We start from the raw sequence: 22,187 nt of genomic DNA on the forward strand, positions 1-22,187 counted from the left end.
AGCGCAATGTGCAAACTCCATGTCCAACATACTGACTTGCATAAACCTTTCAGATCCAGTAACAGTTAAAAACCCACACCCACTTTTAATTATAGTGGCCACTCACAGCCAGTTTATAAGGCTGCAAAGAATTAATACATAGTTTGCCATAAATCACAGAAACTGGCCTTGAGCTAGAACCAATCCTAGCCATAGGACAAAGAGTGCAATCTGGTAAAAAAGGCAGTTTACCCAACTACCTTTACCTGGCCTACAAAACATGTGGAAGACCTAAAAAGTGGGACCGCAAAGGAGGAGTATCGGGGGCAGACATGTTAGTCTGTATCCACAGAAACAACAAGGAGTCTGGTGGCACCTTAAAAACTAACAGATTTATTTGGGCATAAGCTTTCGTGGGTAAAAAAACCTCACTTCTTCAGATGCATGGAGTGAAAGTCACAGATGCAGGCATTATATAATGACACATGAAGAGAAGGGAGTTACCTCACAAGTGAAGAACCAGTGTTGACAGGGCCAATTCGATCAGGGTGGATGTAGTCCACTCCCAATAATAGATGAGGAGGTGTAAATTCCAGGAAAGGCAAAGCTGCTTTTGTAATGAGCCAGCCACTCCCAGTCCCTATTCAAGCCCAAATTAATGGTGTTAAATCTGCAAATGAATTTTAGTTCTGCTGTTTCTCTTTGAAGTCTGTTTCTGAAGTTTTTTTTCCTCAAGAATAGTTACTTTTAAATCTGTTTATAAAATCCAGGAAGGTTGAAGTGTTCACCTACTGGCTTTTGTATGTTACCATTCCTGATGTCCAGTTTGCGTCTTTATTCTTTTACGTAGGGACTATCCGGTTTGGCCAATGTATGTGGCAGGGAGGCATTGCTGGCATATGGTAGCATATATCACATTAGTAGACATGCAGGTGAATGAGCCCTTGATGGTCTGGCTGATGTGGTTGGGTCCTCTGATGGTGTCACTAGAGTAGATATGGGGACAGAGTAGGCAATGAGGTTTGCTACAGGGATTGGTTCCTGGGTTGGTGTTTCTGTGGTGTGGTGTGTAGTTGCTGGTATTTGCTTTAGGTTGGTGGGTTTTCTGTAAGTGAGGACTGGCCTGCCTCCCAAGGTCTGTGAGAGTGAGGGATCATTTTCCAGGATGGGTTGTAAATCGTTGATAATGCGCTGGAGAGGTTTTAGCTGGGACTGTACGTGATGGCCAGTGGTGTTCTGTTATTTTCCTTGTTGGGCCTGTCCTGTAGTAGGTGATTTCCAGATACCCATCTCGCTCTGTCAATCTGTTTCCTCACTTCCCCAGGTGGGTATTGTAGCTTTAAGAATGCTTGATAAATATCTTGTAGGTGTTTGTCTCTGTCTGAGGGATTGGAACAAATTCAGTTGTATCTTAGGGCTTGGCTATAGACAGTGGATCGTGTGATGTGTCCTGGAAGGAAGCTGGAGGCATGTAGGTAAGTATAGCGAACAGTAGGTTTCTGGTATTGGGTTGTGTTTATGTGACCATCTCTTATCTGCACTGTAGTGTCTAGGAAGTGGATCTCTTGTGTAGACTGATCCAGGCTGAGGTTGATGGTGGCGTGGAAATTGTTGAAATCCAGGTGGAATTCCTCAAGGGCCTCCTTTCCATGGGTCCATATGATGAAGATGTAGCACAAATGTAGCACAAATAGAGGAGGGGCGCTAGGGGACGAGAGCTGAGGAAGCGTTGTTCCAAGTCAGCCATAAAAATGTTGAAATATTGTGGGACCATGTGGGTATCCATAGCAGTGCCGCTGACTTGAAGGTATACGTTGTCCCCAAATCTGAAATGGTTGTGGGTTAGGACAAAGTCACAGAGCTCAGCCACCAGGCATGCTGTGGCCTCATCAGGGGTCTGTTCTTGACAGCTTGTAGTCCATCCTCATGTGGAATATTGGTGTAGAGGGCTTCTACATCCATGGTGGCCAGGACGGTGTTTTCAAGAAGATCACCAATGCATTGTAGCTTCCTCAGGAAGTTGGTGGTGTCTTGAAGATAGCTGGGAGTGCTCAAAGCGTAGGTCTGAGGAGAGAGTCCAAATAGCCAGATAATCCTGCTGTAAGAGTGCTGAGGCCTGAGATAATGGGGCATCCAAGGTTTCCAGGTTTATGGATCTTGGGTAGCAGATAGAATACCCCTGGTTAGGGCTCTGGGGATGTGTCCGTGTAGATTTGTTCCCATGCTGTAGCCAGGAGGAGGTGTGTCTTTATTTAATTTATTTTACCCAAATTATTATTTCTTTAGACTGTGATAGTGCCTCAAATGTGCTAGGGACTTTCCAAAGGCAGGGGAAGACCCAATCCCTGCCCTGAAGATTGTACAGTCTAAAATAGGGGTTCTCAAACTGGGGGGTCACAACCCCTCAGGGGGTCATGAGGTTATTACATTGGGGGTTGCCAGCTGTCAGCCTCTACCCCAAATCCCGCTTTGCCTCCAGCATTTATAATGGTATTAGATATATCTAAAAGTGTTTTTAATTTATAAAGGGGGGCTTGCTATGTGAAAGGGGGCACCAGGACAAAAGTTTGAGAACCACTGGCCTAAGCAGCCAAAGGAAGAGGATGGAACTGGAGTTTTCCATAGCTCCTGCTGCCCCTGTCACTAGTTCAGGCGGCAATGGGGTGGGCGAAGCAGGGGCTCAGGAGCCAGGACTCATGTTACGTTGCTAGGTTTACCACTGGGTGAACTTGAGACACACGCTTCGCCTCCCTTCCCCACCTACCTCAGGCAGGGGCAGGGGCAGCTCTAGGCACCAGCAAAGCAAGCAGTTGCTTGGGGCAGCCCATTTGCAGGGGCAGCAGCTAGCAGGGATCGAGTCTGGGAGCTGAGAACCAACATGGGGCCCTGGGAGCTTTAGTTCCTTGGTTAGCTCCCTGCCTATAAAAGCAGCCCTGAAGCAGGGAAAGAACTACATTTCCCAGTATTCCCTTGGTCACTACCAACAGGAAAGGGGGGGAGGAAGTATGGTAGCTGAAACCTCATGCTGTAGCTTGAGCTCACTGCTAGAGAGGGATGGCACTCTGAATGGGGAACAAGTGTGCCCAAGGAGTAGAAGGCTTTGGCCCGGATATCCCCTTCAGAAGACATCTCCAGACTGGCTTAGGGATACTGGTGTGACCTCACCTTGCAGCCCCCAAAGAAGGAATTGGGTGGAGTAAATGGACAGTGCCTCTCTCTATCTGAAGCCTAGTAAGGGAGGTACATGGATCCCTCTAGAATTTAAAATGAGAAGTAAGGGAGGGGAGACTCTACTGGACCTGGGCAGCGTTAGACACAGTACCAGGCACTTTGGAGGAGCTCCGCTTCTGAGCCATGGAAGCAGAAATTGACTTTTCCCTGTCCAGATTTAGCTAATATTCAGAAAGGGAATCTAGCACCTGCCTTCCAGATTTGAACACCCCAAAATTCAGGAGTGCTCAAGCTCAATTTGGGCAGCTGCTACTTCATTTCTCCCAAATCAAATACACTGATCCACTGTAATTTGCTATACAAAATGTAGCTAAAAATTGGGCAAGAATGCTTCCCAGTGGTTTTTAGGACTGGAATTGCTATTTTCAACAGCCAGATAGCCTCCAATCACACAAGCTGAAAATTGTTGCACTTTACTGCAGTTCTGTAACCATATGGGAACCAATCCTCTGTGTTCTGTGCACATCCAAAAAGCCTGCTGAATGACCTGCCCTGGGAGCACGTCACCAGTGACCCAGGGCTAGGGCAGAAGGAGGGTGCAGGTGGGGGAGTGGGGGAAGAGCCCAGGGCTGGGGCAGCAGGCGGTGCGGGTGGAGGAGCCAGAGCCCAGGGCTGGGGTGGTGGGGAGTGGCACTCAGGGGTGCCCAGAGCTGGTGCAGCACTGGGTGTGTGTGAGCCCAGGCCTGGGGTGCGGGTGGAGACAGCCTGGTGCAGGTGTGGGAAGGGGCAGGCCCAGAGCTGGTGCAGCACGGGGTGCAGATGGCGCTGCTTGCAGCCGCCTCGCTCAGAGAGCCCCTGGGGACGAAAAGTGCCGCTAGAGGAGCCAGGCTGGTTCATGAGCCGCGTAACACAGAGCTAGGGGAGAGCCGCGCAGCGCCAGGAACGCCCCGAGCCTCCGCCTCCCCACCCGCTCCCCCCGTCACCCGGCGGCGCCCTGCGGGCCCGCTGGGGCAGTGTCCCGTGGCCCCAGCCCCGGCTGCGGGGCCCGTCTCCCCGCGCCCCCAGTGGAGCCCGAGCCTCGTCCCCGGGCCCTGCCGCCCGCTCCTCCCTCCCCCGCCCCTGAGCTCCTATGGCAACGGGCCGGCGCGTCCCGCAGCCGGGCTGGGCGCGGCCGGCAGAGGCGGCGGCATGAGGGAGGCGGCCGGGGAGCAGCAGCAGGAGCCGGTGGCCGGGGAAGCGGGAAGCAGCGTCTGTGCGGAGCCGGCGGGGAGCGGCCACTGCGGCCAGCCCTGTGAGTGGTGGGGCCGTCCCGCCACCCCCAGCCCTGGGGTGTCCCCACCGTCTCCCTGCAAGGGCAGTGTCCTGCCCTGGGTTCCCAGCTGCCATCCCCCCCAGCCCTGGGGTGTCCCGTCCGGCTGCCATCCGTCCCCTGCAGGGGCACCGCCCTACCCTGGGGTCCCAGCTCCCATCCACCCCCCTGCAGGGGCACCGCCCTACGCTGGGGTCCCAGCTCCCATCCACCCCCCCTGCAGGGGCACCGCCCTACCCTGGGGTCCCAGCTCCCATCCACCCCCCTGCAGGGGCACCGCCCTACCCTGGGGTCCCAGCTCCCATCCACCCCCCTGCAGGGGCACCGCCCTACGCTGGGGTCCCAGCTCCCATCCACCCCCCCTGCAGGGGCACCGCCCTACGCTGGGGTCCCAGCTCCCATCCACCCCCCTGCAGGGGCACCGCCCTACCCTGGGGTCCCAGCTCCCATCCACCCCCCTGCAGGGGCACCGCCCTACGCTGGGGTCCCAGCTCCCATCCACCCCCCTGCAGGGGCACCGCCCTACCCAGGGGTCCCAGCTCCCATCCACCCCCCTGCAGGGGCACCGCCCTACCCTGGGGTCCCAGCTCCCATCCACCCCCCCTGCAGGGGCACCGCCCTACCCTGGGGTCCCAGCTCCCATCCACCCCCCCTGCAGGGGCACCGCCCTACCCTGGGGTCCCAGCTCCCATCCACCCCCCTGCAGGGGCACCGCCCTACCCAGGGGTCCCAGCTCCCATCCACCCCCCCTGCAGGGGCACCGCCCTACCCTGGGGTCCCAGCTCCCATCCACCCCCCCTGCAGGGGCACCGCCCTACGCTGGGGTCCCAGCTCCCATCCACCCCAGCCCTGGGGTGTCCCATCTGGCTGCCATCCATCCCCTGCAGGGGCACTGCCCTGCTGTCCTGTCTCATCTCCCCATCCATCCCCCAGCAGGGCTGCTTCCCTGCCCCACCGCTGTGGTCACATGCCTCATTCATCCCCCCTGCAAAGGGCACTGACCTGCCCCAGAATCCCATCTCACTATCCACCTGTCATAACATTTCTTCCCAGATCTGGACCTTAGTGTCCAAAATATGGGTGTTAGCATGAAAACCTCCAAGCTTAGTTACCAGCTTGGACCTGGTATGGCTGCCACCACTAGGAATTATTCAGTGCCTAGCTCACTGTGGTCTCCCCAAAACCTTCCCTGGGGGACTCCCCAGACTCAGATGCCTTGAGTCTTACAACAAAGGGAAATAACCCCCTCCCCTTGTTTCCTTGTTACTTCCTCCCAGGCTCCCCTCCCTGGATGACCCTAGGAGATTCCCTGCTTCCAGTCCTGGAAACACAAGTACTGAGAGAGCTAATCTCCCTCCCCCCTCACCCAGAGGGTATGCAAAGTCAGGCTTAGTAAATCTAACACAAAGAGATTTTCCCCCTGACTTCTTCCTCCCACCAATTCCCTGCTGAGCTGCAGACTCAATTCCCTGGAGTCCCCACTAAAAAAAAACTCCAACAGGTCTTAAGGAGAAAGCTTTATATAAAAAAGAATGAAAAAGACATTAAAAATAGGCTCTGTATCAAGCTGACAATATACAGGGTCAATTGCTTAAAGGAAAAAAATGAATAAACAGCCTTATCCAAAAAGAATACAATTTAAAACCTTCCAGCAACTACACACATGTAAATACAAAAGAAAACAATATAAACCTATTGCCTTATTATCCTTGTACTTACAACTTGGAAACAGCAGATTAGAAAGGCAGGAGATAGAGAAATCACTCTCAGAGCCAAGAGGGCACAGACACAAGACAAAGAAGTCACACCCCAAAACTTCCCTCCACCGAGATTTGAAAAAGTCTTGTTTCCTGATTGGTCCTCTGGTCAGGTGTTTGGTTCCCTGTGTTAACCCTTTACAGGTAAAAGAACATTAACCCTTAGCTATCTGTTTATGACAACCTCCCTTCAAGTGGGATTGTCCTGCCCTGGTCTCCCCATCCATTCCCCAGTAGTTGGCACAGCCTTGGCCCTGGTGGTGTCACCCCAGCCCTCTCCTGTGGTGGGTCTCACCTCATCTTCTCCAGTGCTCCTTGTGGGTGACACTGCTTCCCCATGGGATCCCAAACACCCCAGCAACCTCCAGGAATCACTATCCTTTCCCTAGCGTAATAGTTCTCAACCTTTGGTCCATGAACCCCTGATGGTCCACAGACTATGTTTAAGGAGTCCATGAAAGACTTAGACTGAAAAGTGACTGAATCTGTTCACCTGTATATATAGACAATACATTTTCAAAGGGGTCTGCACCTCAATTAGAAATTTTTTAGAGGTCCGCACATGAGAAAAAATAGGAGACCATTGCCCTAGTGGTCTCCCCGCTTCCCAACTCATCCTTTCCTGCAGTGCCTTTCCTTGGGGGAGTCTCCCCACATCTCCCTGAAGGTCATCACACTATGCTTGTGTAGTCTCTCCTGCCCCTTCACCCTTCCTCCTACAGCTCTTTTCCTACCCCATCCCCACCCTATAGTGAACAGTAGCCTTCCCCGGGGAGTCTCAGACATCCCCACCCTGCCGAGGACACTGTCTTCTCCTTGGGCAGGAGTGTGACCTGTCCATTTACCCTGGGTGTCTCAGTAGGCTCCACCCCCCTGCACTGTCATTCCCCTGGGATCTTCATGTGCTGGAACAACATCATGGGGTCATGGTACATGTATGCTGCAAATGGCAGCCCATGACAGCATGTCTCAGAGCCCAAGTCTTCAGACTGGTTCGTCGAGTGCTAAAAATAATTGCAGCTCACGGAGGCCCTGGGGAGCGAACGGGGTAGGGGCTCTAGCACAAGCTGTAATGTCTACACCAGGGGTCAGCAGCCTTTCAGAAGTGGTGTGCCAAGTCTTCATTTATTCACTCTAATTTAAGGTTTCGCATGCCAGTAATACATTTTAACGTTTTTAGAAGGTCTCTTTCTATAAGTGTATAATATATAACTAAACTATTGTTGTATGTAAAGTAAATAAGGTTTTTAAAATGTTTAATAAGCTTAATTTAAAATTAAATTAAAATGCAGAGCCCCCTGGACCGGTGGCCAGGACCTGGACAGTGTGAGTGCCACTGAAAATCAACTTGTGTGCCGCCTTTGGCACGGGTGCCATAGATTGCCTACCCCTGGTCTACACAGCTGTTTTTAGCGCTGTAATATGAGCCCCATGAGCCTGAGTCTGTAGATCCTGGACTCCAAGACTCACTGTCACAGGCTGCTCCTTGCAGTGTAGATATACCATAGGCCATGTCTACATCTAAAATTTTGCAGCGCTGGTTGTTACAGCTGTATTAGTACTGCTGTATAGGGCCAGCGCTGCAGAGTGGCCACACTTACAGCAACCAGCGCTGCAAGTGGTGTTAGATGTGGCCACACTGCAGCGCTGTTGGGCGGCTTCAAGGGGGGTTCGGGGAATGCGAGAGCAAACCGGGGAAGGAGACCAGCTTCGCCGCGGTTTGCTCTCGCGTTCCCCGAACCACCCTGCAAACCACAGGGAAGGAGACCTGCTTGCTCGGGGGTTCGGGGAACGCGAGAGCAAACGGGGAAGGAGACCAGCTTCGCCGCGGTTTGCTCTCGCGTTCCCCGAACCACCCTGCAAACCGCAGGGAAGGAGACCTGCTTGCTCGGGGGTTCGGGGAACGAGAGAGCAAACCGGGAAAGGAGACCAGCTTCGCCGCGGTTTGCTCTCGCGTTCCCGGAACCACCCAGCAAACCTCAGGGAAGGAGACCTGCTGGTTCGGGGAACGCGAGAGCAAGCCGGGGAAGGAGACCAGCTTGATTACCAGAGGCTTCCTCAGGTATGCTGGGATACCTGCTTATTCCACGGAGGTCAAGAAAAGCGCTGGTAAGTGTCTATACTTGATTACCAGCGCTGGATCCACTACACCCGAGACAAAACTGGAGTACGGCCAGCGCTGCAAACAGGGAGTTGCAGCGCTGGTGGTGCCCTGCAGATGTGTACACCTCCTAAGTTGCAGCGCTGTAACTCCCTCACCAGCGCTGCAACTTTCTGATGTAGACAAGCCCATAGTCTCAAAAGTTGCAGTGCCATGTCACGGTGTTCAGTGAATCCAAGCACAGTCTTGCACTTTCTGAACCCTGCAAAGGTTTCTAAACAGTTCCCCTGTGGCCATAATATTGGGAGCCACAGTGCCACCCAAGTTTGGAATATTTGGGCCTGACTGCGTATCACTGGATGCAGAATGATGAGAAGTGGGAAGGGGTATTAAAAACACCAATAGAGCAGGATCAAACAAGAAGTACATTAACAATTTGGGGCTTTAAAGTAACCAATTTTTTGCAATATGTTTTGCAAACAGGGAAGAAATTTGTATATGTTGAGCCACCTAAGAGAGTTAAGGAAGTACTTGAAGAAGAGCTTTATTTTCGGAGAGATGGATGCCAAATTAAACATCCAGCTGCAGGTAATCTCTGTAGTCAGAAAGTAAGAAATGTTTGTTTGGGAAATGGAATCTCAAATGCTGATGAGAGAGTATGTTCAAAACTAGGTCAGTTTATTAAAGCAAAACCATGATGTTGATTATCATCCTTATTGGAATGTACAGAACTTGGAGAAATCCTTACGGCCCATTATTTGTTCCATCATTCTAAAACTTGGGGAACATACAGAGCACATAGAAGTCCAAGCAATTCATCAGCTTGACATTATAGCAACGTAGAACCTGGAAAAGACCATGTGGTTCAGTAATCTGGTATTTATCAAATTTTCTTATGGCAAATATACCTGTTACCTTCTTGACACCATTGCACAGAGAAAATAGCTCTTTACCTTTATTTCTTAAACACTGAGTTCAGCATATTTCTAACTCCATATTTTATTAAACTAAATTGCAGCCACTCAGACCATGGATTTAGGAACTTGTCTGATTTGCTTGTGGTCATTCAAGAGGTTTATGCTACTCTGGAATTCCCATTTGAAGTGTAATGGCAAGGTGTCACGGAGTGTGGGGGAGTCCAGCCTTGCACCCCTCTTCCTGGGATTCACAGTGACTCTCAGCCAGCCAGTAAAACAGAAGGTTTATTGGACAACCGGAATGCAGGTTACAGCAGAGCTTGGAGGCACAACCAGGACCCCTCAATCGAGTCCTTCTGGGGGTTCAGGGTCTTTGGATCCCAGCTTAGGATTCCCTGAATTCCAACCACCCAGCCCAAAACCGAAACTAAACTCAACCCCCTCCAGCCGGCCCCCTCCCTTTGTCCAGCTTCCCAGGCAAAGGTGCTGACACACCTCCCACCTCCCTGGCTCCAGTTACAGGCTGAGCACCTGTCCCTCACCTAAAGACATCTCTGGCTCTCCCATCCCCCACACAAACAGTTCCTACTCCATCACACAAGGGACAGAAGAGTGTTTTAAAATATGACACTAGATTACAAGAGGCAAAGAGATCTCTGCTTCCTAGTCAGCTCTGCAACTTGCCATTTGGGATATAAATGTTATTTTTAATGTATCGGTTTCCAGGACATTTCAGTCTTTCTATTGAGCAAATTAGACTGCTACAGAACCAGGATCTGCAGCAACTTTTTAGGGCTTGCATGGCCCCAAAGGTACTTTCTGGATAAGACCCAGAGTGAGTTTAAATAAATCCTGTACCAGGTCTCAAAACATACTTTGCATATCATTTTTTTTTCAATGAATATGCTCCGGTCTATACGTAGTTCAAATATTTTAAGAACATATGATCCATCTGTTTTTAAGTCACATGTTCAGAAATATATCCTTGTGGCTATTTTATTCTTTAAGATCTCTCCAGTCTTGATTTGTGTCTGCCTGAATCTATTCACAGAGTTTCCCAAATCCAATCATTTGAAACTAAAATTGTCCTGCACAAACAAGGCTACTGTTTCTTCTGTAGTATCCTGTCTTAGCTCTGCTAATGATTGTATATCCCATAAAGAGGGTGCTTCTGTAACAGTCATTTTCTAGATAGGTTTAACTTATGCTACTGTTATATTGTGCTTTTCCTTTGCATATATGACTTGGTTTTGAAGTATTAGATTTTTATCCCTAAATGCTGATTGCACTGTATATACACTGGGTCAGTTCATTAAAGCAAAACCATTAAAATTATTTCCATTAATAATAAGCAAAATTTACCTATAGGAAAAGTAAGATAATGGTGTTAAGGAACTTCTTAGAGTTTGATTTAAGAATATGTACTTTGAATATTTTGATATACGATGTTGACAGTTTGTGTTTTAACACCTATAAAGTAAGGCTGTCAAACGATTAAAAAAATTGCAATTAATCACAAGATTAAAAAATAGTTACAATTAATTGCAGTTTCAATCACAGTATTAAACAATAATAGAATACCAATTTAAATTTATTTAAATATATTTGGATGTTTTTCTTCATTTTCAAATATTGTTTTCAATTATAACACAGAATACAAAGTGTACAGTCAGGGCCATCCTTACCCATATGCAAACTACGCAGCTGCGTAGGACACCAGGAAATTTGGGGCCCAGGATTTCCTGCAACTGTAAAAATAAAAACATGTTTAAAAACAAATATTGATATTATCCATCAAAATTATTTTTAAAAAAATCTGAGGATATGGTTACACTTGCAGCTGTACAGCGCTGCCGCGAGAGTGCTCCCACGGCAGCGCTTTGAAGTGTGAGTGTGGTCGCAGCGCCACCGCTGGGAGAGAGCTCTCCCAGCGCTGCAGGTACTCCACCTCCCCGTGGGGATTAGCACTGTTTACACTGGCGCTTTACAGCGCTGTAACTTGCTGCGCTCAGGGGGGTGTTTTTAACCCTCCTGAGCGAGAAAGTTGCAGCGCTGTAAAGCGCCAGTGTAGCCAAGGCCTAATTCTGCCAAGCCTGTATGTGACCAAAAGCTAAATTCAGAGGTAAGTCTAAAAAGTATTCTCCATCTTCCCACTCCTCTAGAGTCACTGTAACTCAGGTTTTATCTTCACTGCAAAAAAGGTGTGGTTTTTACACCGAGAAAGCAATGAGACATGACATAGGTAGTTTTACCTATAGCTATACCACTGTAGCTACTCAAGGTCAATACTCCCCCTTGGGAACTAGCTATATTGAGTTAAAAACTACAGTGCTTTGTCTCCACTAGGATTTTACACTCAGATGGCTATCGCAGCATAAAACCACAACCTTTTTTCCAGTGAAGACATGGGAGGCTATGTTTTCAACTCTCCTACCATACAGTTTGGTTGCTAAACATTAATCTTGTGTGTTCCAATATACCCTATATTCCCTTTCTATGAAGAACAACCATACTTCCTCCACCCTGAATGGAGGCTTTGGGGCAAGAGTTCCTAACTCCTACCAAGTCCTACCCTGGTCCATCAGTGTCTCCCACCAACCCCCACCATCACCGCTGCCCCCTCCATCACCCCCACAGACCACTTACCATCTGCCTCAGTTCCTGCCTCTGGGACTCAGCTGCTTGCCTGGCCTGCCACGCCCTATTGCCACCGTTTGGGCCTGCAGCAGCAGCCAGCTAAACATTTGCCTTTGCACAAGTGCTCGTGGTTGCATGCACTCCCCCCCACCCCGTACTGACCCCTTCCCCTCTGCAACAGGCCCTCTAGCTTTGCCCCTTGTTGCCTGCCCCATTTGCCTCACGTAGCCTTCCTCCCCCCCCACTTCAGTTTTTTTGCCTGCCCTGGCCGTCTCCCTTTGCAGCTTGGTTTGTCCTGCGCCAGCCCTGAAGCTAGCCCCTTGGTCCTTCTGCCCCACTCCCAGCCTGGTTGCTCCCCTCCCTCTGCGGCCCCCTCATCTTGATTAGCTCCTCCCCTCATTAAAAAAAAACAAGTCATTATTATTATGCAACAGTTGCAATGGTCTGTGGACAAAGAGAATGAGACCACTAATTTGCAGACTCAAGATCCAATCTTGCATTCCTTGCATACATACCCAGTGTTCCTATTAAAGTCAGGGCTTGTCTACATCAGAAAGTTGCAGCGCTGGTGAGGGAGTTACAGCGCTGCAACTTTGAAGGTGTACACATCTGCAGGGCACCACCAGCGCTGCAACTCCCTGTTTGCAGCGCTGGCCGTACTCCCGTTTTGTCTCGGGTGTAGAGGATCCAGCGCTGGTGATCCAGCGCTGGTAATCCAATGTAGACAGTTACCAGCGCTTTTCTTGACCTCCGTGGAAGGAGGAAGCCTCTGGTAATCAAGCTGGTTTCCTTTCCCGGTTTGCTCTCTCGGTCCCGGAGCCACCCAGCAAACCGCAGGGAAGGAGACCTGCTTGCTCGGGGTTCCGGGACCGAGAGAGCAAACCGGGAAAGGAGACCAGCTTCGCCGCGGTTTGCTCTCGCGTTCCCGGAGCCACCCAGCAAACCGCAGGGAAGGAGACCTGCTTGCTCGGGGTTCCGGGACCGAGAGAGCAAACCGGGAAAGGAGACCAGCTTCGCCGCGGTTTGCTCTCGCGTTCCCGGAGCCACCCAGCAAACCGCAGGGAAGGAGACCTGCTTGCTCGGGGTTCCGGGACCGAGAGAGCAAACCGGGAACGCCGCGGTTTGCTCTCTCGGTCCCGGAGCCACCCAGCAAACCGCAGGGAAGGAGACCTGCTTGCTCGGGGTTCCGGGACCGAGAGAGCAAACCGGGAAAGGAAACCAGCTTCGCCACGGTTTGCTCTCTCGGTCCCGGAACCCCGAGCAAGCAGGTCTCCTTCCCTGCGGTTTGCTGGGTGGCTCCGGGACCGAGAGAGCAAACCGCGGCGTTCCCGGTTTGCTCTCTCGGTCCCGGAACCCCGAGCAAGCAGGTCTCCTTCCCTGCGGTTTGCTGGCTGGCTCCGGGACCGAGAGAGCAAACCGCGGCGTTCCCGGTTTGCTCTCTCGGTCCCGGAACCCCGAGCAAGCAGGTCTCCTTCCCTGCGGTTTGCTGGCTGGCTCCGGGACCGAGAGAGCAAACCGCGGCGTTCCCGGTTTGCTCTCTCGGTCCCGGAACCCCGAGCAAGCAGGTCTCCTTCCCTGCGGTTTGCTGGCTGGCTCCGGGACCGAGAGAGCAAACCGCGGGGAAGCTGGTTTCCTTTCCCGGTTTGCTCTCTCGTCCCGGAACCCCCCTTGAAGCCGCCCAACAGCGCTGCAGTGTGGCCACATCTAACACCACTTGCAGCGCTGGTTGCTGTAAGTGTGGCCACTCTGCAGCGCTGGCCCTATACAGCTGTACTAATACAGCTGTAACAACCAGCGCTGCAAAATTTTAGATGTAGACATGGCCTCAGAGTGAGTTTCGAGTGGGCTAGGAGGGCAAGATTTTGCCCTCCAGGCATGAGAGGATTACATTGCAGTTTAAGAAGATCCGTACTAATATACCAGATTGGGAACAAGGAAGGAGGGTATCTGGCAGAAATCACTGAAACATTCTTGGAACATTTTGTTAGCTGATATCACTAACTGGCTTTTCATTAATTGGTTTCGAAATCTCCATTGACTACACTGAAAGGCATCTCAGCATATTTTTTGTTGCTTGTTTAATTATTGTTTAACCTTTATATTACAGTTGTTTCATGACTATGTATTCCTACAGCTAAGCCCAGCAGATCTGACTGGTAGCTGATGTGAAGGATTATTGGTAAATGAAGCTTAAAACAGTTCCTTTTTGCAATCTCTTCTCTCAGGCTGTTTTTTTCCTGCCCAATGGGCAATTGCAGATTTGGCCAAATTCCCGATGAATGCAAGAGCAGTTTCTAGAAGGTGAATGAATCTGCACCTACAGGACTTTGAGTCACCACATTATAAATACAAACCTCTTTATTGTTCTTCCACATTTTTACTTAATCCTTTTCAATGCCTCATTTAACCTGCCTTTTATACATTAGTGAGATTTTGAATGTTTTCCATCTGACTGCGAGAATCACACTGTAATCTAGCAATATTGCTGCCTAGCTGTGAAATGTTAGGTAGCATAAAATCATTGATGTTAGAGATGGAAAAAACCGTGTAGGTCATTCAGCCCATCTCCCTGCAAGTGCAAGATTGTACCTACAGTACATTTTGATCAAACATTTGCACAGACATTAGAACCAATGTGTTATTTTTGTTTGTTTTAAATCTTAGTTTTAAAATAATTTGATGAATCTATCATACCTACTTAGTTCATCCAGGAAGTCTGCTTTTACAGCATATCTACTAGGTCCATCCATCCATTCTGTAATGGAATCCATATATAAAGTGTATATGACACATTCACTTCTCTTAAGTAAATGGTTGTTTGAAAAAACATATTAATGAGGTATCTGTCTGATTCCGCAACAGTCAGGGGCTGGCAAAATGCATTTAAATCCTCACAAGACCATTAGAGGATCTGATCCAGGAAAGTACTGAGAGTTCTCAACAACCACTGCCTTCACTGTGGGTTGAGAATACACAGTATAACATGGGGCTGGGTCCTTAGCTTTTAACAGGCTTATTCAGTTAATTGTAATAATGTCCTGCTCCTCATACATAGTAACACAAAAGGCTTTTTCTTTAATAATTACAACATGCTCTTTAATATCGTCACAGTAGTAGGGTAAAATCAGTCTGAATTCCTATTAATAAAACTCTTTCTACATGAGTTATTCCTTTTTAAAAATCTCTCCAATCTTAAGGAGAGTTGAATTTTCTGTTATTTGAAAATATGCTTGCACCTGAGTTAATGTCAGTCTAAAAACCTTGTTCCTGTCTGCACACTCTCATCCTGATATTTCCTGCAGAAGCTCTTGATTTTTCAGGGGGCTGGATGGGCAAACATCTTTGATAAAAAGACTTTACCCTTAGATGGGAGAAGGTATAGAAAGGCTGTTTCTATTGTAATGTAAATCACCAGCACACTTGGAATTGAAAGGTACCCTTAATAGGGATACAAGGTGGGTGAGGTAATATCTTATATTGAACCAGCTTCTGTTGGTGAGGTCTGGTCTGCACTACAGACCTATATCGACTTAATTGTATCGCTCAGGGGGATGAAAAATCCACTCTCCTGAGTGACGTAGTTATACTGATTTAACCTTCTTTGTAGACAGCACTATGTCGGTGGGAGAGCTTCTCCTGCTGACATAGCTACCGCCTCTCTGGGGGTGGATTAACTATGCTGACAGGAGAGCTCTCTCCTGTCGGTGTAGAGCGTATTCATTAAAGTACTACAGTGGCACAGCTGCATCAGTGCAGATGCGCTGTTGTAGAGTTTTAAGTGTAGACTTATCCTGAGAGACAAGCTATCAAGCCGCACAGAACTCTTCTTCAGGTCTGGAAAAGGAACTGCCAGAGTCACAGCAAAATGCCGGGTGGAATAGAACAGGAGTACTTGTGGCACCTTAGAGACTAACAGATTTATTTGAGCATAAGCTTTCGTGGGCTACAGCCCTCTTCATCAGATGCATAGAATAGAATGGAACAGAGTGTTTAGCATAGGTAGTTAGCCCATAGTATAAGGGACCATTCAAGCTACAGTGGCCCATTAACACCTCTGCAGTTATAGGACAGAAAGAGGGGGTTAGTGGGTTACAGATTGTTGTAATAAGCCATAAATCCAGCATCTTTGTTCAATTCATGATTTTTGGTGTCTAGCTGAGTAATGAATTTAAGCTCCCAGCTTCGTCTTTTGAAAGTGTTGTGCAGGTTTCTTTTGAGGATGAGGGCTGATAGGTCAGATATAGAGTTCACTCACAGGGCGTTTTTGTGTTTTAACAAAAGGTTTGTTGTTGTCTTTTAACATTTTCCAGTGTAAGTTCATTCCAGAGCACAATGATTGTCTGGTTTCACCCACATAGTTTCTATTTTCGCATTTAGTGCACTAGGTGAGGTATGCCACACGTAGGTGCTGAAACTTGGGGTGCTACTGTACCCCTTGGCTTGAAGTGGCTTCCATCATTTACAGTTTGGTTCAATGGCTCTCAGCACCCCCACTATACATTTTTTTCTAGCACCCCTGACACAACATGTTGTGATAGGCATGTGTAGGACCATGGATCTTGAAAGGTGTTTTGTAGGGAATGTTGAGCATTGTAGCAGTAGAGATATGTCGGCAGGTTTTGCATCTGTTGTTCTGGCGTGGTCTAGTGCCGCTTTGAGTTGATGTGTCTTTCACAATGGGATCTCCGTCAAGTATGGGTTGATAGTTGTTTGATGATACACTAAGACTATGAGTTGGTCATGGAGGTCACAGATTCCGTGATTTTGCATGACCTCCATAACTTCAGCCCTGCACAGCAGGGCTCAGGCTGTCAGTGCCAGGTTGGGGGCTCAGGCTTCTGTGATTTATCGTTTATTGTCTGCATCCTGTCTCTGACTTTTACTAAAAATACCCATGACAAACTCTTAACCTTATTATACCCCATGTAGATTTCAGTGTGGGGTGATAGGTGACAACTAGTGGTATGCGGTCAGAAGGGATTTTATTTTTGTATTGAAGCAGATTCTCTTGGGGTATTTGGGAGCCCCATTCCTTGATGCAATCTACTTCTCTGGTGGAGTGTCCTTGGTTGGTGACGGTAGTTTTGAGTGTTTTAAGGAGTATATCCCAGACTTTCTCCTCAGAACATATTCTGTGGTATCTGAGTGCCTGGCTGTAGATAACAGATTTCTTGGTATGTTTGGGGTGGTTACTGGATCTATGAAGGTAGGTGTGGTGATCCGTGGGTTTCTTGTATGTAGTTATCTGTAGGGTTCCATTGTAAAAGCTGATCATGGTGTCTAGGAAGTTGCTGCTGGTAGGGAGTGTTCTAGAGTTTAATGGACTGGTGATGGCTGTTGAAGTTGTGGTGGAAATCTATGAGGGAGTTTAAGTCATCTCTTCAGAGGATGAAAATATCCTCAGTGTATCTCAGGTGTATCATTGGTTTGTAGTGCATTTGACCAGAAATTCTTCTTCAAGGTGGCCCATGAAGAGGTTGGCATATTGGGGAGCTGTCCTCATACCCCTGGCTGTTCCCAGGGTTTGGACAAAGTGTTTGTTGTTGAATGTAAAATTGTTATGGATGAGGATGAAATTGATGAGTTTAGTGATGTGCCTGGGGTGGATAGCCCAGAGTCGTCTGTTGTCTTGTAAATATTTGAGGCAAACAGCTATGCTGTCATTGTGAGGGATGTTGACATAAAGGGAAGTGACAACCATGGTGGCAACGATGGTGTACCGATGGACGTTGTTAATGTTGCAGCGTTTGTGGAGAAAGTTCATTATGTCCTGGGGGAAGCTGGGCCTTTGTGTGGTGAGAGGTTTGAGGATGGTTTCTAGGAGTCCCTATATTCCTTAGTAAGAGTGCTGTGGCTGGTAGAAGGTCCCTGGTGTGGGTTCTTGGAGGATGAGTTTGTAGAGCTTCTCTTGGTGTTGTTTGGGGAAGGAATTAATGAAAACCTTAAATTCAATAACCGTTGATCCAAATTATAGAAAAATAAAGTATATTAAGTTAATTGTGTGCTATATCCTTTGTGTAGTGCTCATCTGTAGTATATTATGTTGTTTCTGTTCATTGCATTGACCAAAGATATTTGTTTTAAAAGTGGCTTATATTAATTCTTTACAACAACCTAGCTGAAAAGTAAAACAACCCAAGCTAGAATTATCAGTTTTAATGGTATTATTCTAATCAATTATTAACAGTGGCTCTGGAAGGAATATGGAGTGTGAAAAGAAATTTCTCCGTGAGAGGCTTGACACCAGCATCACAGAACAGAAACAGTTTACTTTCACAGCCCAAGTACTATTCCAGGCACGGAGGAATAAGAAGTAAGACAATAATCAGTAGATTTCAACTGTAACACCTCATTTTGCAACATTAGGATGACACTGTTTTATAATATTTTTTAACATTTCAACCAACCCTTTCTTTTCCTTCAGCAAATAGCAGGACACTAGGTTGCAGACCTTACATAGGAAAGCTGCTTAGTGCTGCTTTGTTGAGCCACCTTAAGCTCATGTGCTAAGGCCCCTGCTTGAAGATGCAGAATACTTTCTTTTTATTCATGTTGGTGGATGGATCTCAATAGCTCTATGTGGATCCTGAGTCACACTTGCTCTCCTCTCTTCATGGGATTAGAGTTTTCTTCAGGTCTTGGACTGCAGTGACTCCCTTCCTCTGCCCGTCTCCCATCTGAGAGGGATAGTGGGCAGCTTGGGGAGGTTTCTCCTTACAATCCCCAAGGGGCCTCTTCAGTCCAATGGGCCTGTCCTCTCCCAGCTATCAGCATAGCACGCACACTATGCCCATCAGCTCTCTTCCTGAGGAATTTGTAGACTGTTGTGGGGAGAAGGCAGCCAAGTTCAGGAGCATACAGAGTTTATAAGCTCTGGCAGGGCAGTGCTGTTAGGGCCAGGGGGAGCATGCAGAGTTCATACTCTCTGCATACTGTGTGGTTAAATGGGTCTCCTCTTCACCAGGCTGGTGAGTGGGCACTCCAGGCAGGACTTGCTTCAGCTCTTCTGTAGCAGTTCTCTCCTCCTGCCTGGGCATGTGATTCTGTGATTAAGCTATTAGCAATCCCCTAAGAACTCATTTTTGGGGGGCCCATACATTGTTGGCTTAGACACAGATATACACAATATCTACACCTTATTTCCTCCCCAACCTCCACTGTTACTCTCCTTTCCTCAAAGATCACATGTTGTGCTGTGTGCAGTGCTCCACCGTGGATTTCAACATACTGTGCTCTCTTTGTCTTGTTCTGCTTCCTTACAAATATAAAATGTGCTAGAATTCTGAGGCAAAGGCTGTTTAAAAATATCCCCTGCCAAATAAAATCTGTACTAATTTCTGTTTCCATATATTTTTGCTTCTAGGATAGCCCCAATGAAAAGCAACATCTCCCTTTCTGGAGGATGTGGGTCAGGGCAGGCACCTCCACGTGTTACCAAGCCCACGATTATTTTGTTCCAGCAAACTCAAAGTACCACAATATAGACCGTGTATTATATTTTGTATAATAAAATAATAAAGCCATCTGTACTGGCATCTGATCAGCTCTAACGACAGAGCGCTCCAGCTAGAAGATGTTGAATGTGTAAAGGCTTGATTGCCAAACCTATCTGTTTGCAGGCATTGGCAGATACAGATCGGCCACTCAGGTTTATTGATATTTTTTTACCTCAAATTAACATATTGGGCAAATAACCTTGTACTAAGGCCTTGTCTACATATAACAATTGTAGCAGTATAGTTAAAGTGGCACATTTCCACTAGTGTGGATGCAGTTATAGCCATATAACATGCTTATCCCAGTAGAGCTTTTTCTTATATGGGAAGGGGCCTGGGGAATAAGCAATAGTGATATAAGACACCTTTATACTGGTATAACTATGTCCACACTATAGGTTATACTGGTATAGCTATTTTAGTATCACACCCATAGTTGACATAGTTATCCCAATACTATGTGATCTGGCTTCAGCTCCCATGCTCACCAACACATCCCCCTTCACACATACATACAGCAATGACAGCATCAGCTGTACTCTCCCTCTCCCCTGAGAGGGACTGGAGGAATGCTAGAGTGGGGGGAAAGAAAAGCTGGTGAGATCCTAGGGTAGAGAAGAGAGGAACTGGACACAGACTAGGATAATGGGACAAGGATGAAAAATAAGGGGTACTGCATAGACAAGAAGCCTGCAAAGTTTAATGGAGGAATAAGGGAATCCCCAGGAAAAAGAGGGAAGGGACAAAAGAATGGAAACCAGAGGTGTGAGGGAAGAGGCAAATATCCTGATGCTAGAGAGACAGGGAAAATTCACAGGAAAGGGGGGTGAGGGGAAGGAGAGAGAGAAGGACCATCCAGATACCATGCAATATAGGAGAGAGGCAAGAAGGAACAGAGAGACAAGGGAGGGCAAAGTAGGAAAAAGCAGAAGAGGAGGAATAAGTGGACACAGGCAACCTAGGGAGAACAAGCAGGGTAGATAACAGAACAAGGGGCAAATAGGAGAGAGGCAAAGAAGGAGCGGGAGGGAGATGCTTTCAGAGGAAGGAAAGATTCAAATAAGAAAATTAAATAGAAATGAGGGGAAAGCAATAAAATAGATAAAAGAAGAGAGAAGAGGAGGTGGTAAGAGGTGGAAGAGGGAGAATCAAGAAGAGATGCCTACAATCTGGACGTTAGAGAATTTCCTGTATTTATTTCTGCTGCTATATTTTATTGTCTTTCCTTGACAATTGTCTTGTGGCCTGAATTTTCAAAAGCAAGTAGGTTTTTGGTGCCCAGCTTGAGACACCTTAGAGGGACCTGGTTTTCACAAAATGCTGAGCACCTGCCCTGTCAAAATCTGGGCCCTTTTTGGTGTCTCCAGTTGGCCGCTCCAAATCACTAGTCACTTCTGAAAATGTAGGCCTGTCCATCTAAAGCGTTGGGGAAAGTAATGGGCTCACTGTTCTGCTCAATTGTTACTTACCGTTGTATTTCTTAGTCAGCTGATATTACTGTAACATCCATGTCTGAGCAAAAGGAAATCTGCATGTATCTTGGCCAGCATATCAGTTAGGAACTCCACAATAAAAGGCGCATTTGCCACACATGAACTGTGAAATGTATTTGAAGGTAAAGTATAGTTAATGCTGGTATTTTTGGCCCTCTTTTTGGCAATTTTACTGTAAAGTGATACCAATCCCTACAGCAAGATTATAAAACAATTTGCAGTTGTTTTAACCTCCTTTGTCTGGGCTCATTTATTGATGGCAGCATCTTGTAGGCCCAACATTAAAAGATTGTGAATTAATATCTATCCTCATGTGTTAAAGAGACTATTAATTATTTCTGGGTTCCTTGGTGCCCATTTCTAAATTAACTGCAACCTTTAGGCATTATTACAGTAAGATACAAAGAAATTTTAATGAGAAATCCATTACTTATTGATAGAAACAGTTACAGCATATTCCCAACTACTTGTCACGTTTTACTCCAGGTTTAGCCCTTATCCCAGAGTTTTCATCTTCAGAGAACTTCACAAGTATTCTCGCAACACACTTGTGAAGTAAGCATTATTTTCATTTTACAGAGGGGGGAGACTGAGGCATGCAGGGTTAAGTGACTTGCCCGAGGTCGATGAGGGAGCTGGAGCTCAGGAGTTCCTGGTTCCTCATACTCTGTGCAGACTGCTGGTCCACACCTTTCATGTGGCCTGATCCTGAGCGGTGCTGGGCATGTGCAGCTGCCATGCTCTTGCTCTTGTTAACCATCAGTTAACATAATAATGAACCAGACATGAGAATTTGCCTCTTTTCTAAGAACAGACTTGTTGTTGTCTTCAGTTTTTCAGTGACCAGTGCGAAATTCCATATGAACAGTCTTCCTTTTTACCCTAACAGACATATTACTCATCCATGACCACATCACCTTGGGTCTTTTCCATACTAACCTGGCCCACTCTTAATCCAGCCAAAAAACTTCTGACAAAATCATCTTCCATTCCTGTTACTTTGCTCCCTCTGCAACTCCTGTCTTTGGTCTGAAGTGCTGTAAATGGGATGAAATTCATTAAGGGCAACTGCAAATTACTCCACTTAGCAAGTAACAATCAGTTGCACACATACACAATGGGTAATGACTGCCTAGGAAGGAGTACTGCAGAAAGCAATCTGGAGGTCATAGTGGACCACAAGCTAAATATGAGTCAACAGCGTAACTCTGTTGCAAATATTATTCTGCGATGTAGTAGCAGGAGTGTTGTAAGAAGATGAGAAGTAATTCTTCTGCTCTACTCCACACCGATTAGGCCTTTACTAGAATATTGTGTCCAGTTCTAG

The 22,187-nt window shown here is 47.5% G+C and overlaps 1 protein-coding gene across 1 annotated transcript; it reads left to right on the top strand.

The window, feature by feature from the left end:
• The first annotated feature begins 4,327 nt into the window (after positions 1-4,327).
• C1H11orf97 (chromosome 1 C11orf97 homolog) lies at positions 4,328-21,118 on the top strand. Its single transcript, XM_030559790.1, has 4 exons — positions 4,328-4,441; positions 8,801-8,905; positions 18,059-18,184; positions 19,235-21,118. Exons 1-4 carry the CDS (start codon positions 4,339-4,341, stop codon positions 19,237-19,239), a joined length of 339 nt encoding a protein of 112 aa, XP_030415650.1. The 5' UTR covers positions 4,328-4,338; the 3' UTR covers positions 19,240-21,118.
• The last annotated feature ends 1,069 nt before the right edge of the window (positions 21,119-22,187 follow it).

Source organism: Gopherus evgoodei, chromosome 1, assembly GCF_007399415.2.
Source record: "Gopherus evgoodei ecotype Sinaloan lineage chromosome 1, rGopEvg1_v1.p, whole genome shotgun sequence".
In the NCBI taxonomy this organism is placed as follows: domain Eukaryota; kingdom Metazoa; phylum Chordata; order Testudines; family Testudinidae; genus Gopherus; species Gopherus evgoodei.

What these genes read in the sequence shown, in the direction of transcription:
- C1H11orf97 (XM_030559790.1), top strand. Translation starts at nt 4,339, where the DNA reads ATGAGGGAGGCGGCCGGGGAGCAGCAGCAGGAGCCGGTGGCCGGGGAA. An exon ending in CGGCCACTGCGGCCAGCCCT is followed by an intron (nt 4,442 to 8,800) that starts GTGAGTGGTGGG and finishes TTTTGCAAACAG; the next exon opens with GGAAGAAATTTGTATATGTT. An exon ending in AATTAAACATCCAGCTGCAG is followed by an intron (nt 8,906 to 18,058) that starts GTAATCTCTGTA and finishes AATTATTAACAG; the next exon opens with TGGCTCTGGAAGGAATATGG.